At 52.7% G+C, this 16,735-nt stretch overlaps 1 protein-coding gene across 18 annotated transcripts in view; it reads left to right on the forward strand.

Moving 5' to 3' along the window:
* LOC118013883 (protein FAM156A/FAM156B-like) overlaps window positions 1-16,687 on the forward strand; it is a 41,501-nt gene extending 24,814 nt beyond the window's left edge. For 15 of the 18 annotated variants that reach the window (XM_035009898.1, XM_035009859.1, XM_035009906.1 and 12 more), the window contains one exon: window positions 15,235-16,687. In XM_035009898.1, coding sequence (XP_034865789.1) covers window positions 15,356-15,997 — 642 coding nt within the window. In that variant the 5' untranslated portion in view covers window positions 15,235-15,355 and the 3' untranslated portion in view covers window positions 15,998-16,687. Of the gene's footprint in view, window positions 1-6,313; window positions 9,927-11,549; window positions 11,672-15,234 lie in introns of those variants that run through there. The other 3 variants (XM_035009884.1, XM_035009765.1, XM_035009875.1) reach the window with 3 other exon arrangements.
* The last annotated feature ends 48 nt before the right edge of the window (window positions 16,688-16,735 follow it).

Consider the following 16,735-nt stretch of genomic DNA (forward strand, 5'->3'; position numbering starts at 1 on the left):
CAGGCGCCCCTCCATCATCCCACTTCTGACCCCACCCCGTCAGCTCTACAGATTCTAATCAAATGTGGACTAGGGAAGATGGCAGTGGAGCTCGTGGATGGTTCCCTGATAGGTGAGCAGGGCAGAAATGAAGGACACCACTGGATCTGACTGGTCTAGATGGGATTGCCTACCAGGATCTTCCAGGGGAGACAGCTCCCGTTGGCTGGAAGTGGGGGTGTCCTCAGAGAGATTGTGGGTGCAGAGGTGGGGCTTTGAACAGTGGAGGTAGATGTGTGTGTGGGGGGGGGGGTTGCAATCCTTCTCTGGAACCTCAGGCTGCTAATCTGCAGAAGAGGCTGAAGATACTAGCCAGCTCAGTGGGATCACTGGCTTTTATTCTGTCCTCTAGTCTATTTTCCTGTTATGTTTTTTAACAGTGGGTACTGGATCCCACGATACGGACATCAGCGCCCAATAACCAATCACTAAATCTTACTCCAGTGTCCCGTTATGTGCCCACCAGACTACATGGAGGTCTTGGATGGGCAGAGAGCTTTCAGAGAGCTCATGACCTACTCCAGGCCAGGTTTCTCCAGGGAACCCGACGGTGACCTACTCAACCCAAAGAGGTGAATGCTTAAATGATGGGATTTTAAGCATTAGACAGGGGAGGTGTTTGGCTGAGGGTAGGTAAGTAGGACATAGGTGGGTTCTCAAGTCAGTGAACTTCTCCCCAGTCAGGCATTAAGCCCTGACTGTGTTCACACCTGAGTCTGAAAGGCTGCAGATGCAAGACTGGGTTCCTGGGTTCGTGAAAATCCACCATGGCCTCAGAGGTGGGCCAGTGTGTGTGTCCCCTGAGGAGGACAAGGTGCACCCATCGGGCCCACATCAGCCTCTGTCCCCAAATTCCACACCTTACAGTAGATACTGCCCTTGGGCAAATGGCCCTGCTCTGGTGTTGGCCTCATGGTGTGAGAAGAGAGGGGAAATGCGCGTGCCTCCCTATTTGCACAAAGCATGGCAGGAACTGGAGACCCTCATGCCACCTTTCCTTTAAAGCAGAATTAGGCATTGAGAGGAGGGGACAGGCTTCCTCTTTGGGGAGAGGATAAGGTGGAGCGGTGGGTGGAACAGGGGTGCGCCTCGGTGGTCAGGCACGTGGTCTGTGGCATATCTACCTGGCAGGGCAATGCGAACCCCTTCCCCATCTCCTTCCCCCGCTCATGTTCACTGGCTTGCAAAGGATCTGCTGGCTGAAGGTGTCCTTCTGGTTCGGGGCTCAGATGGACCCTGGGAAAACCAGGTGGCTGCAGTGCCTCCAAGGTTTAGGAGCTGAGAAGGCTGAAGGAAGCGCTGTGTTCAGGGTATGTGGGATGTGGGCCAGGCCTTCCACAAGGCTGGGCCGGGGGGGGGGCCTGGATCCACCCTGAGCAGCATGGGATGTGCTGCTCCACGTTCCACAGCTTCCACTCCTCAGCAGGAGGGCTCTGGGGCCTTAAGGACAGTGTGAGTCTCCTGAGGATGTTATGAACACTTCCAACCTAGAAGATATCCCTTTTGATGGGCGGAGGGCTCTACCGTGTGTCCAGCCTGGCGGAGGGCCGGCTGCCCTCCTGGGTGTGGCCTGGGCCTAGTGCAGCTGTGTCTTTGTCCGGAAAACAGGCAATGACGGCAACACCTGGGGGTCATCCTTCGCCTGGAAAAGGACGTTCCTCAGGTGCCTGGACGGGCACACTGGGATAGGGGCTAATGCCCTGGAGACAGCTGTGTTCCGGAAAGGCTCTCTGTAATTCTATCTTTCAGTCTCTGTGTCTCACTCATGGGGCTGGGTGAGACCTCATTGGCATGTGTCCTGTGTGGGGTGACTTTTGTGGTCAGAAGCAAGATGTCATTTCTCTGAGCTGGTTTGGGGTCTGTCCAAGTTTTGAGGGGTCTGAGCTGTGTGAGGGTGTGTCCGGCGTGTGAGATCACTGAGCTGTGGAGTGTTGTGTGTCCCAAGGGACAGTTCTCTGGTCTATTTAGGGCGCTCTCCCAGTGTGTGAGGTATCTGACCTGTTCTGGGTGCAGTGTGCACAACGTAAGGTGACTGGGGCTGTTGCCATGACGTATTTCGGGAATTAGGGTTTGGGCTGTCCTGAGCGACTCTGTCGAGGCTGACATGTTTGAGCTCCTGGGGGCCCATACTGTAGGTTGTGAGATCACAAAGGTTATTGGTCACAGGACAGGAGGTGTCCGAGCAAGCTCTGTGTTCACCGTACAGGTGCTCTGTGCCGTTTGTGTGTCTGCATGCAGGGTTGTGAGCTCTGTGATTGTGTGGCATCTACGTGCAGGGTGTGAGGTCTGTGAGCTGTTACGTCTCTGTGTTGCAGGTTGTCAGGTTCCTAAAGTGCATGTGGGTCTGTAGTTTAGAATTTATTGTCTCTGAGCTGTTTCGTGTCTCTCTCCTCATTTCTTGAGATCCCAGGAGTTTGAGTTCTGTGCGTTGTTTAATCTTGTATGTCCAGTGCATTGAGGTCTCCTAGCTGCCCTTTCCTGGGTCTGGAGCTCATCCACTCCAGCTCCCAACACCCGGGCTTCCTTGTCTAGGCCAGTGAGTCTGTGTGGTTGGCTTCCCTCAGTGTGTTATTGGGATACAAGTCTGTGTCCAGGGTGTGATGCTTCTGAGCTGGGGGCGATCCGGGTCCCAGGGTGAGGCCTCCTCTGTTTGTGGTGCTGTGTTGCAGGCATTGAAACTTCTGAGCCACATGGCTGTTTATATCGCCATTGAGAGACTTTGTCACATACCGAGTTCAGACATGAGGTGTTTGTGACCTCTACCCAATGTTTCAGTCTGACAACTGTCCAGAAAGACAGAGCTTGATCTGAGTTGCCCACCAGGACTCATGCATTCCAGCTCCCAATAACCTGGCTCCTCCACCACTGACTCTGTGGTGTGCTTCCCTCAGACCCTTCCCTAGGGTTGGGTTCTCCCAATCCAGAGCTGTAACTTACCTATTTCACGCAAATCTCAAGTACAGTTTGAAATGTAGTCAATATCCAACTAAAACACCAGACCCAGTGCTTCCCTAAAAAAACTATTCACAAAACATTTTACTGAATCCCAAGAGGTTCCATCCGGGGAAGAGCCCCTGCCCTTTTGATAGGGAGTTGTTGCAAATCTCCTTAAAATATGGAATCTTTTTTAAAAATCCTCTCTCTCTGTGTTGCTGGTACCTTGAGAGGCTCAGACAGGAAAGGCCATTCAATTTTACGTTTTTGACAAAACAAGCAAAGCAACCCCCCCCCCCCACACACACCACCCAGTACACCCAGTAGTAGTCAACATAAGGAAATTGTATTGGAAAAGTAAATGGAGTCCTGTGATTAATTACAAAACCAAATTTCTGATCACACTAGCCCTATGTCTACCGTCAGGATCGGCTGTATTCCGGCAGACTGGATAACCAAAGATGCCTTCTTTCTCCAAACCTCATACACTGCGGCTTGTAATCTGATTAGCACGATCCAAGTAACTGTAACCAATGTAGGAATCACAGCCTGTTAAAAGCGTATCTTTTCCTATGTCACATTATGACCTCTCTCTCTCTCACCTCCTAGACAGAATTCTCAGGAAATACAGGAGGCACTGCCTAGGAAACAGACTCTTTCTGACCCCGTGGATCACTGACTGGAGCCCAGTGATGCCCCGGGGTCTAGCAGTGCCCACTAGAAGTCTCAATCTCGTGTCCGCTAAGAATGGCAGCCCTTTTAGAGAAAGAGAAATACGCCATACGCAGGTTCTCAAAATCGCAATCCTGATACTGCTGAGCTAGGGCTTGTGAGAGAAAGAGCTATTCTTTCGACAGCACCGGTCGCGCGTGGCCCAGGGAGAATGCTGGTCCTGCGACGCTAATGCGCACACGGCCCGTTTAGGGAGATTCCCCTTCTCTCACTCTCAGACCCTCGCTTTCGCTCCTTCTTTCCCGGGATCAGGTTCGCGTCATCCCGCCGCCGGCGCACCCCCTCGGTTCCTCCGCGCAGCGCGGTGAAGCGCGCCTCCAAATAGAAGGGTTAAGACCACCGAGAGGAGAAGACCTCCCGGCTTCCTAGAGAGGCGGGGCTCCGTGACAGCCGTGACGTCCTAGGGATGGGACCCTGTGCCCAAGCCGGGTGCTTTTTAGCCTTCCTCGGGCTGGACGGGGCCGGGAGGCAGACGGGAACGTCCGTGGGCTTCGGCGTGGGAGCGTGGGACGCGCGACGTAGGCACCCGGCGAGTTGGGAAGGTTGAGCCCGCCCCCACGGCGGCGCAGCAGAGGGCACGGGACGAACGCTTCGTGAGGCCGCAGTGAGAGTTCCCGGGCGCTGCGGGTGACGTCACAGACGGTGCACCTGGTGCTGAGCCGGGTGGGGTGGGAAGGGAGGGGCTTCTCCGCGACGGCCTGGTTACGTCCCTCGCAGAGCGCACGCGTGAGAAGTACCTGTTAATAATTTTTGTTTTCTTACTAGGAGTTTTTGCATAGGCTCTACATACACGCTAGGAAAGGCAAAAGCAAAACTAGTAGAGAGCTTGTCTATTCAAGCTCTTGCAGTCCGGAGAGCACCGGGATCTGAGGATCAGAGTGTCTCTCGACAGGGTGGTTTTGCCTTTTGTTCATAGGGATGCGTAGACACGTTATAGTGGGGAGATTTAAGGTAGGGGTGTTTCTGCGTCCAGGATTAGTCTCAGTCAGCCGGACACGAAATGTTTCTCTCTGTGTCTAGCTAGTTTCGGGAGGACTGACTTTTAACCTCGGTGGCTGTTCCTGAGACAGCAGGGAGCTGGGGGGACTGTGTCTGGCCCTTCAGCCAAAGGAGGAAGGTCTGTGTTTGGCCTTGTCGCAGGTAAACCCAAGAGTCCCCCGAGAGGCTGATGGCAGGTATGACAAGAGTGAACAGCAAGCCTTCCCAAAGTTATAAGGGGATGAGTGGTCCTTTGGGGTAAGCCATTTCTGGAGCGGGAAAGCCTGTAGAGATTACTTTCCTGTGGCTTTTTTCAGGGCTCAGGTGAAGTTCAGCGTTGTCTGCAGGGTAAAAATGTGCCTGGCCTCTTCTGTGCCTGTCCAAGCGGATATCCAGACAAGCAGAGATTCTCTTTTTAGCTGTGGAAGTAATTGATACTTGACGAGCACTTTATGGTTTTTAAAAGGTACTATTCTCCTGATCTAAATGGCAGGCGAGAATTCTACCACTGAACCACCAATGCTCTCCTGATCTAAATGAAGGAAGCAAAAGTGGGTCATTATCCCAGAGTAAGGTCATCGTCCTCATCTTACAAGTGGGGAAACTGACCACAGAGAGGTGAAGTCACCCGCCCAAAGGCACACAGGGAATAAGTGGTGGGGCCCTGATTTCAGATCTTGGTATGGATGGCTTCATCACCCGTCGGCTGTGCAGGAACACAGTGTTGGTTTCCAGATCCACACATCTGGCTCTGTCCTCCCCGAAGCTACACACCTCCTGAGACAACTGACAGGCCCACAGACACATTGCACTCAACAAGTGCTAGCCACTCTGTGAGACGCTGGAGATGACTTTCCAGGGAAGAGAAGTGTTGGAGAAAGTAGGTCCCAAAGGCTCACCACCATCCCTGAGGGATGAGGGAGTGAGGCTACAGGAGGAAGACTGGAGGGCCTGAAGGGGGGCTGTGTCTCTGAGAGACAGGCTGATGGGCTGACCTATGGCACACCTGTGTTAAACACATTGCTTTGAATTCATATTTTTTCTTTTGGCGCTGCCAATGCGTGCTGCATGTTGAAAACACAAAAGGCAGTTAGGTAAAGCCAAGCACTATGTGGATAAGTAGAGAGACTCCCATTTTACCTAGGGAGTGCCTGACTGTCAAACAGCACTGTGCTGTGCAAAGGGAGAGCGTTATCCTAGACTAAGTGAAACAGAAATTAGGTATTTTTCCTCATTTTTAGTATCCTTCATTCCAGGTGAGGCATCTCAGGCACAGAGAGGCTGGGTCAGCTCCCTCGAGTCGCTGAGGTAACTAGGTGGTTGAGGCAGAGAATACTCGTCGCGTCCCAAACTGACCACGCCCACCCCCCACTCCCCATACATCTGCATCTGCTCCGGTGTTGCCTAACTCAGTGAGAAGCAACCTTCTATTCTACCCAGCTGCTTAGGCCAGCGATCCTTCCAGCCATCCTTCCTCGGGCGCCTGGGTGGCTCAGTCAGTTAAGCGCCGCCGTCGGCCCAGGTCATGATCCCAGGGTCCTGGGATGGAGTCCCGCGTCGGGCTCTCTGCTCAGCGGGGATTCTGCTTCTCCCTCTACCCTTCCCTCTGCTCGTGATCTCACTCTCGCGCGCGCGCTCTCTCTCTCAAATAAATAAATAAAATCTTTTTAAAAAAGAAGCCATCCTTCCTTGCTGCCTCGCTCACCACCCCCTCAGTCACCAAGGCCGGCCAGTCCAACCTCCTCCGTCCTTCTGAATAAGCTCTTGACACTTCGTCCATCACTAGGGTTAGTTCCCTAGGCCAGATGACCCTCGTCTCTGCTTGATAATCACCACCAATCTTGGCCCTTGGCCACAAATGTTTTCATCCCACTGCCTGACGGACTGTTCTTAAATCCTAACCTGGTCTCGTCTACCCTGCTCAAACCTCGGCAGGGGCTTTCTGCTGTCCTTAAAATAACGTCCAGCCTCTTGGACTAGGCACAGCAGGCCTCGCCTACCCGCAACTGCCTCATCTTCAGCACACCGCCTCCTGCCCTACGCCCACGCCACATTCCAGCCCCCTTCCACCTCTTTCTGTTCAGTAGATGGCCAGTGGACCCAGACACACTCTCTTCTCCCTGCCTCTCATTTCCCCAGCCCCACGCATTGCCATCCCCTGTAGGTCGAGGATTCACTTCATTTGCCTGATTCCTACCTATGTTCAGCTGTCAGGTTCAGTAGAGAGCAATTTCCATTTAACCTGAGGAGTACCTGGGTGAGAAGGCACTGTTCACAGAACTTTGTACTGAAAAGAAGTGATGGAGATTTCATTATAAATTCCGCCAAGTGGACAGATGTTTTACTCTGGTTCACAGTGAGCTAATTGGAAATGCAATCTGACCGCAGAGTTTTTCTGGAAAAGGCTTCCTTGCTTAGAATAGGATTACACTCGGCAAAGATCTCACCTCATTTTACATGGAGCCTTGGATCCATTTGAACCCGGGGTTTGGAATGTGGCACAAATTTTCCTAATGTGAAGGGGTCCTGCCTTCCACTGAGGAGGGATAAGCAGAAACATGGAAAGAATATGTTACTTTAGGGCACCTGTGACTCAGGAAATTAAGCAGGCCTTCAACCCCCCCCCCCCCCCCCCGGACTTTGTTTTAATGAGCTCACTTTTCACCGTAAGTTGCAGTCTGGGTTTTCCGTTAGGACAAGAGAAAGTATACTAAGTGGTGTTCCCTTTACAAGGGGTTTGACTAATTAGTCCCTGTGGCCCTCGAGGTGGCAAGGATCAGCTGCCTGCCCCTATGGGAACCCTCCAAGGGAATCTGACAGTGCCTCCGTATGACTCCCTAGGGGCCCCCACCAGGTGCCAGCAAGCCCTGGAGGAAACTATGTCGGTTCCTCCAGCATCCAGTGGAGAGTGTGAACCCACTGCTGGTTCTCCCTGCCCATAGACTAGCCTCAACCGTGGGGGTTACCCTCATTCGCTACAACCCCTCTAGGAACAGCACAGCTCGGTGTGAAACGAAGTGTGTGCCTTGGACGAGGGAAAAGATGGAACCACCAGTCCAACCACCACCGCCCCAACCCCCAACCCTGGCCAGAGGGTGGGACCAGACTCCCAGGGGCCTGGCATACCGCGCTCCGTTGCTGACGTGTCCCTAACACAGGGCACAGTGTGATTGCCTTTTTCTGCAGCCTAGCTCTTGAGGAGCTAAGGTGTGCGTGGTATACACGGTTTGATTACCCAAAGGCTCAGGTGGGTCTCAAAGCCCAACGTCTGTAGACAGGGAAGCAAACTGAAAGGGGTTGTTAGGTGGCTGACACAGGAGAGGGAGGACCTGGGAATCCCGCCTCCCATTTTGCCCGACTCCAAAGCCAGTCTTTGCGCTCACAGTGACACACCTGGATTGTGTTTCAGTTGCTGAAATGCAGATACCGTTCGACGATTGCATGGTCATCATGGTCCCAACTCCATGTCCCACCTTGAAACGCAGGTACCCTGCAGGGTAAAGCAACCCCGAAAGGTCCTAAGACTCTGCATCTGCCCTCTGAGGAGCGGCCCCGAAGCAACAGCCCCGGAGTCCCTTGGCGTGGAAGGCTTGCCTCAGAGCCAGCCGCCAAGCAGGACTTCAGCTTCCAGGGTGCCCCGTCCAGAGGTCCCTTGCCATATTACAGAGACTTTCGCAGTCCACCCCACCCCCCAAACTAGGTCTGCACCAGGCTCACTCTATTCACCGGCGATTTTGAATTGAGAGGCAAGCAGAGGCCGACCAAGTGCTTTTAGTGGCTGCGTCACAGCCGTGGGGCTGGCCAAACGGCAGTGGTGCTTGGAGCTCGGTGGACCGGGGACGGAAATCTGGCTCTCCCTGTGGGGATCTCTCGGTTCCTCAGCTTGCAGGTCTGTAAAATGTGGGTGATCAAGAGTGCCTACCTCATCATGCTCCCCACCCCTGAGAAGTGTGTCCTGACCAAACACACACACGGACGCTTAGGTAGGGGTAAGATGCCCTCCTCTGTGTTCCTAAGGTCCCGTGACTTAAATTCCGCCATCGCTCTTCTCACGCGACATGTGGTCATCTGCTGGCCGACTGCAGCCTAAATCATCCCTGCATCCCCCAACCATGTCCAGGAAACTGACGCATGGTATTCAGGTGGTGCTGAGGACATGTTTCTTCAATGAAGGAAGGACCCTGACCCAAGGTGTCGTTATGACTTCATCACAAAGGGTAGCTAGTGTACCAGCTGTTTCTGGAATACAAATGGAGGAAACGGGACACCTCTGTGCTCAAGATTCTCTTTGGGAGGAGGAGGAAGGTTGCATCTTTTGTGCCATCTCCGACTGCAGATACTTAAAAAAAAAAACAAAAAAAAACAAAACGAGGCTGTAACGATATTTTAATTGCGTGGGACATTCTGTCGCCCCATCAGCCACAGTTCTGGTCTCGCGGTGGAACTTGGATCAAGATCTTTGGAGCACCAGTCAGCTCAGAGAATGTTTTCCAAGTACCAAGTGGCCGGTGCACATAGCAGGTGCCCACAGTGATCTGTCCAACAGGTGGACTGTTGCGTGAATTCGGGCTCTAATTAAGGTGTGATGCTATGGCTAGAGCACAAATGCCCTTGGGGACGGGGACGTGGGCACCCAGGTGGAGGGTGTGTTGGTCCAGGTGAGTGCTGTCAGCCTCCCAAGGAGGCGCTCCTCCTCACTGTCCTTCCAGCGCTTTGCCCAAACCTGCGTCTTCTCTGAATGGTTGCATGGTCTTCTCCGTGTCCCTCCTCTGCCTACCTTACGGCCTGATACAGGCTGTCACTCAGCATCTGTGATCCGTGGGTGTCCTTCGTGGTCCAGCTGACTGAGTAGAAGCTTACTCGCCCAGCCAGATCCAGGGCCCGTCACCCTCTGCTGTCCCCGCTTGCTGTGAGGCTCTCACTCCCTGCCCCTTCCCCGGTGGCTCCAACCTCCCGGCAGGATCTGCACTGTGTCCAGCAGCCTCTGCTTCAGACACTTCTTCCCGAGGGTGCCCCCTTGTCTGGAAAGTCCTGACCCCAGATAGCTGCCTCTCAGACTCCTCTCCCTGTTCACGTCATTGGTGAAAGGGCACCTCCTCGAGAAGCCCGAACTCACTCCCTTGGGGTTACTTTTCTAGGCTAGGCTTTGGGGCTTACAGAGAATCCAGAGAGGCGTTGCCACCAAGGGTGCATACCGCCGGAGTCAGGACGCGCCTGGGCTGCAGTTCTGTCTCTTACTGGAGGTGAGCTTCTGTGATGTCACTTACCCTCCCCGCACAGGCATTTGCTCCTTTGGGACCCGAAAACAGGGATTGTGCAGGGCTGATACACCAAACGAGATGCTTAGAAAGGGCCTCACATTCTCCTTTATTCCATTCGGTAGATAGTTGTGAATGCCCACTGGGGTTGAGGCTCTGATGGGTGAACAAGTCAAAGTGCCCGGCCTCTGTCAGCTCCTGGGCTGGTTAGCGAGTGAGACAAATAGTCCGCCTCTGACAGCTGGGTGGGGTTGGGGCTGGGCTAGGGGAAACGCAGGGTCTGTGGAAGTCCAGAGGAAGGGCCGCTGTCCAGGGTGAAGGAAAGAGGGCGAAGAAGGCTTGCTCTTAGAAACGCTGCCTGAGTCCCCAGAGGTGAGTAAGAGGCGAAGGGCTTCCCCAGAGCCGTTACATTCCCAAACCTTGCGTGCAGGACAGATGTGGCGTCACGTTCCAGGCCCTCCTGACTGACTGAGGGATGGGGGTGTGAGCCCGTGCTTTACGGCGAGAAAGCAAGAGACCGTTTGCTGGAAGGCTTCTGGGAAACTTCCTTGTTCATAGGAAAGATACAGGACTCGAAAGTCTCTTTCTGCCCCGGACATTGCCGTATCTGGCTGTTGGTCCTGGAACGTGTGTTCCAGAAAAGGCCAGATCAGAGCTAGAAAGAACCCACGTCCCTGACGGCATCACTGGATCCCCGAGTGTGTCCCCGCCTGCGCCCACCCTTCCTTCTGATTTCGTTTGTGTGATTGTGAGTTACCTTTGTGCCCAGGCCTGTTTGCGGAGGGGTCTCCTCCTTAACTCAGCACAAAGCTGACTTCCTGATCTGGTGGGTATCGTGGGGTCTGGTTCTCTGTTGCTTTGTGGGAGCCATGCCCTCTAATGGCTAAGGACACAGACTCTGATCCTAGACACCCTTCCCTCCAACGCAGTTCTGCCACTTGCTGTCATGTCCTCTGGAGAAATTGACTTGGCCCTGTGTGCCTCACTCTCCTCGCCTGTGAAATGGGTTTACTATTCTTCCTAATGACATCACCAAACAGAGAGGGTTGCGTTTCTGAGTGTATAATGAGGTAATGCAAGGATGGTTCGCAGAATTGTGCCTGGCACGTTCCCTGTCCTTGCAACCACTGAGGCTGCCCCCGGGTAGGTGGCAGGTCACACCTCACATTGATGAGCCACAGCCAAGACCATGAAGACGGCATCCGACGTGTCCGTTCAGCCCCAGAGACTCTCTTGCTGTGCCACTCTCTTCTCATCCTTTGCGTCACGCACGGATGACCCTCACCAGAAGGCTGGCTTCCCCGCTGTGGGTGTCCCACCTGGGGGAACACAAATACACGTCATCTTCCATCGTGTGCCTGAATTCCAGTCACTCCAGTTCTGTCCTCGGACAGCTAGGGGCTGCTTCTGGTGCGGGGGCTGGGGGGGTTGCAGGGCAGGTAACGGAGCACGTGACAGTCCGTTACTGCCACATGGCATCGGAAGCTCTCTGTGTCCCGGTGCCTGCCTTTATCTCCAGACTCCCCTCCCTGCCACCCCAGCATTCGGTTGACACTCTCGCCGGATTCCAGGGCAGACCCTGCCATTCAGTCTCTCTCTCTCCTACAGCCTCAAATTCCTCCTGGTGAAAGGGCAGTCACTCTGCCTCCCCGAGGTTTGTTGGGAGACCTGCAGGAGACGACAGATGTGAAACACGGAGCTGACATTACCTGGCCCGTGGAAGGCACAGAGTGAGCGGTGGCATCATCTGTCCCCCTTCTTTAATCCACAGCAGCTGGCCTGCAAATGGCACGATCTCCTTCTCTCGTGTCCCATTGTGTACACGTGCCACACTTCCTTTATCCCCTCCTCTGTTGACTGACAGTTCGGTGGTTTCCATTATCCTGGCTCGGCGGGTGAAAGCTGCAGGAGAAATACGGGAGTGCGGACAGCTCTTTGAGATGCCGATTTCAGTTCTTTCGGACGTAGACCCAGGGGTGGGATTGCTGGGTCATATGGTAGGTTTTTTGGTTTTTAGTTTTTGTTGTTTTGGAGGGGGGCACCCCGATATGAGCAAGAACCTATGACAGTTGTAGTTTTAACTTTCTGAGGAACCTCCGTAGTGCTTTCCGTTGTGGCTGCGCCAGGTTGCGTCCCACCGCCAGGGCACGAGGGTTCCCGTGTTCCGCATGCCCAGCGACACTTGGGACCCGCTGTGTTTGGTAGTTGCTCTGACGAGAAGCTTCCTCACCGCGTGCGGCCCGATAGCTCATTGTGATGTTGACTGGCCTTTCCCTGCTGATTAGGGATGTGGAGCCACTTTCCATATGCCCTTTGGCCATTTGTATGGCTTCTTTGGAGAAATGTCTATTCGAATCCGTTGCCCATTTTTACATTGGGTTGTTTGTTTTCTTGCTATCGGGTTAGGAAAGTTTGTTATACGTAGTGAAAATCAACTCCTTGTCAGATACGTGGTTTGCAAATGTTTTTGCCCATTTTGCAGATTGCCTTTGCGCCTTGTTGGCGGTTTCCTTTTCTGTGCTGAAGCTTTTAAGTCTGATGTAGTCGCACTTGTCTATTTTTGCTTTCCTTGCCTGTGCCGTGGGTGTTGATGCCACGAGATCTTTGCCAAGACCAATGTCATGCAGCTTTACTCTACGTTTTCTTTCAGGAGTTTCACAGTATCGGGTCTTTTATTGAATCTTCAATCCCCTTTGGGTTGATTGTCGTGTGTGGTGTAACAGAGGGTCCGGTGTCATCCTTCTGCACGTGGGCATCCGGTTTTCCCAGCGCCATTTGTCAAAGAGAGTGTCCTTTCCCCGCCGGGTATTATTGGCATCCTCGTCAAGATCAGTTGACGGTACATGCCTTGGGTTTATTTCTGGGTTCTGTTCTGTTCCATTGGTCTGTGTCTGTCTTTCCGCCAGTACCATACTGATCTCCTTACTGTAGCCTTGGACTGTGTTTTGAAATGAAGGACTTGGGTACCTCCAGCTGTGTTCTTCCTCAAGGTGGCCTTGGCTGTTCTGGGTCCTGTGTTGTTCCAGATGCATTTTAGGATTGTTTTTCTGTTACTGAGAGGTGCCGTTGGGATTTTGATAGGCATAGCACTGAGTCTTTCATTTTTCTTTGTAATCAGATGACGTTGCTTAATCAGTTATATGCTAAATCTGAGGATTGCCTTAGTTGGTTTTCAGTTACTGAACCACCCTTGCTTTCCTGGACTAACCCACTTGATCATGGTGTGTTTTCTCTGAATGGATTGCTGGATTCCACTGCTGGTGTTTTGGTGGGGAATTTTGTGCTTGTGCTAAGAAAGAACATTGGTCAGTGGTTTTCTTTTCTTAGTATCAGTGAAATGCTAGCCTCCTAAATCACTTGCAAGTGTTTCCTCCACTTAGTTTTCTGGAGGAAATTGTGTAGAATATCTGCGTGTGTCTGTTTCTCCTGTCGATATTTGGTAGAATTCACTGGCGATACCATCTGGGATTGTCGTCAGAGGTTTTAAACAACTGAGTCCGTTTCTGTAAATGATACTGAACTGTGCGTGTTATTTCGCCTTGGGTAAGTGTTGATGGTTGATGGGTTTCGGGTAGTCAATCCATTTCCTAGCGGTTGCATTTATGTATGTAGATTTGAACGTAATATTGCCGCCTAGTTTCTTTCATATTTGCTGGGTCTCTAGCAAAATCTCCTCTTTCATCCCTGCTATTGGTAACTTATTTCTCCCTCCCTAAATCGCCACCTCTGATAACCACAAATCTGATTATCTTTTCACACCCTGAGCCGAAACCAAGAGTCAGACGCTCAACCAACTGCACCACCCGGGCGCCCCGCGACGTCTTTATTCTCCACATCCCAGCGAGCATTTTTATCTCTGGTCTTTTTGATGCTAGCCATTCTAACAGGTGTGAGGTGATGCCTCATTGTGGTTTCGATTCGCATTTCTCCGATGATTAGCGGTTTGGAGCTGCTTTGCATGTCCCTGTTGGCCATTTGTACGTCTCCTTTAGAAAACGCTCTAAGCACAGCCTTTATCCGTCTTTAAATTGGACGACTAGCCCTTTTGCCGTGGAGTTGTAGGAGTTCTTTCTATATTTTGGATATGAACCCCTTGACGGATACACGGTTTGCACGTGCTTTTTCCCATCCTGTAAGTTGTCTTGTCACCTCGGTGGTGGTTTCTTTGGTGTGCAGCAGCTGTTTAGTTACATGTAACCCCACTTGTTTCTTTTTGATTTTGTTGCCTGCGCTTCGGGGGTCATATCCAGGAATTTGCGGCCAAGACCCAGTGTCAAGGAGCTTTTCTGTCATGTAGCCTTCCAGCAGTTTTATGGTTTCCGGCCTTACACTGAAGTCTCTAATCGACTCCAGGTACATTTTTGTGTGTATAAGCCAGGCGTCCAGCTTTCTTCTTTGACGTGTGACTATCCCATTCTCCCAGCACCATTTATTGAAGACACTGTCTTTTCTCCGCTGCGTGTTCTTGATTCCTATGTCAAATATTGGTTGACGGTATATGCATGGGGTCATCTCTGGGCTCTCGATTCTGTCCCGTCGGTCTGTGTGTCGGTTTTTATGCCAGTGCCACACTGTTCTGATTTCCCTGGCTTTGTCGTATGGCTAGAAAGCAGGAAGTGGGATGTATCTTGCTCTGCTCTTCTGTTTTTCTTCTTTTCCTTCCTCAGTCCCGTGAGAGGTGTGTCGATTTTATGGGTCATTTCAGAGAAGCAACTCTTGATTTGAGTTCCTCTAATGTGTCTTGTTAGAAACGTCATTGATTTCTGTTCTTATGCGTTGGTAAATTCTTATTTATTCTTACGGGGAATTTTCAAATGATGTCCGTAGGCTTGAGTATCCTTTTTAAGGAGATGAAAGCCAGTGAAACTTGAAAAGAATGTGTCCCTCCCCATGGTGAAATGCTTAGATTTTAGCAAATGTCTGCTTTTCGAAAGTACATGAACACCTAGGAGGAGAGCGCAAGCCGGTCACGCATGGATTGTTCTTAAAGTGATGCTTGAGAACGGTTATAAAACGTCCGCAGGAATTACCGTGGTTGACTGCGGGACATCATTTTGCATGGCGGGTCACGTGGGTGGACGCGATAATGGCTGTCACTTCTGAGACCCTGGTTATATGCCGTCAGTGTTCTGAGCTCTTGGAACTGTATTATCTCATTGAGAGCACAGAACAGTCCCCGCGACTAGGGCTCATGGTCGTCCCCATCTCACAGATAGGAGACAGAGGCCCGGAAAGCTGAAGTCAGAGGAATAATAACGGGTTTTCTTTCTTCTTTTATCACCACGTGTTGCAGTCTGGGTTCTTCTGGCCGTGCCCGTCCCTCCGCCACCTTCCAGCTCTTGGAGAACCTTCATCTTCACCGTCCTGTCTAGACCCAAGGGCCGGGCGGAGCTGTGAGCACCGACGACGCCTCCATGGATCCAGTCCAGAAATGTAACTCAACACTGATTCCCGAATCTTCCCCGATGAGCTCTGAAGAGACCTCCCGGGAAGTCACAGCAGCCTCCCCTCCTTCCTTCTCAGAACTGCTAATGATGGGCCTCGGTGACCTCAAAACCAGTCCGGGCACCAGACACCCTGCCCCTCTGCCAGAGGGGCTGCTCCAGCAGCGGTACAGGGATGAGAAAACCCTCCAAGAGAGGCGGTGGGAAAGGGCAGCGTCCCCTCAGAGGAAGAGAACACTTCTGGGGCACGTGAGACGGCGACACCTCGATCACGTGGCACCTTACCGGGTCGAGAGGAAGGCCAGGGTCTCTTCCTCGGGGGATAGGGATCCGAACAGATTCCGATGTGAATGTCGATACTGCCAGAGCCATAGGCCCAGCGTGTCCGGGATGCCCACAGAGAGGAAAGGGGCCCCGCATCCTTCCTCCTGGGACACGCTGGTGCAGGGCCTCAGTGGCTTGACCCTCAGCCTGGGGACCAGCCGGCCCGGCCTTCTGCCCGAAGGGGTGCTCCAACAGCAGGAGAGAGAGGAGAAGCTCCAACTGGAGATGCAGCAGGAAAGCAAAAGAATGTTCCAGAGGCTCCTGAAGCAGTGGTTGAAAGAAAACTGAGGCTCTCGTCCTCACGTGACAGAGATCTGAACGGATTCAGACGTGGAGGCTGGTGTGGCCAGATCCTGAGCGTGGGGTCCTTTTGGGGACCGAACAGTAAGCAGTCAGAGAAGTCAGAGAAGGAGCAAAAGCAGCGTGAGGACTGGACACTCGGTCCGTGTGAGCGTGGAGCCAGTCCCGGGAAGGGCCTACCCTTTCCTGCCTGGAATTCCTGGGTCACCGTGGGGCTTTCTGTGGTTCACTGCGTACCAGAGGTCCTTAACTTCCGTGTTGCGGCTCCCATGATGCATGTTGTCACTTCCCCACCCCGGATGTCTGTCTCTCCTCCCCGCCTCGTCGTCGGTAAGATATAGGGTTTCTCTGTAGCATGAACGCCCTGGTGATGGCCATGTGCTTTCGTGCCGTGTCACTGACCGCCTCCCAGAAGCAGCACTAGGTCTGCTGGGATGCCCGTGCGCTCAACTGAGCCCCACTTCCCGGAACCTGACGCTAAATCGAGAATCTGGCGGAAAGGGACGTGGAACTGGAACGTGGGCGTTCACCGTGGTGTTCTCTGTGTAAGCCGTTATGAATACGCTGAGCTAAACGTAGGTCAACGCTTCCCTGCTTCGTGGCATTGATGGTATTCCCCTTGGCGGAATTGCTGGTGGGTTGCCTCGTCATGCGTACCAAATAAATCTGCGTATGAAAGGAAAATAGCTTTTGAGTTCTGGTTTCTTGATCCCTGTTGCTTTGTTC

Source organism: Mirounga leonina, unplaced genomic scaffold, assembly GCF_011800145.1.
Source record: "Mirounga leonina isolate KUSES-001 unplaced genomic scaffold, KU_Mleo_1.0 Mir_101686, whole genome shotgun sequence".
Taxonomy (NCBI): domain Eukaryota; kingdom Metazoa; phylum Chordata; class Mammalia; order Carnivora; family Phocidae; genus Mirounga; species Mirounga leonina.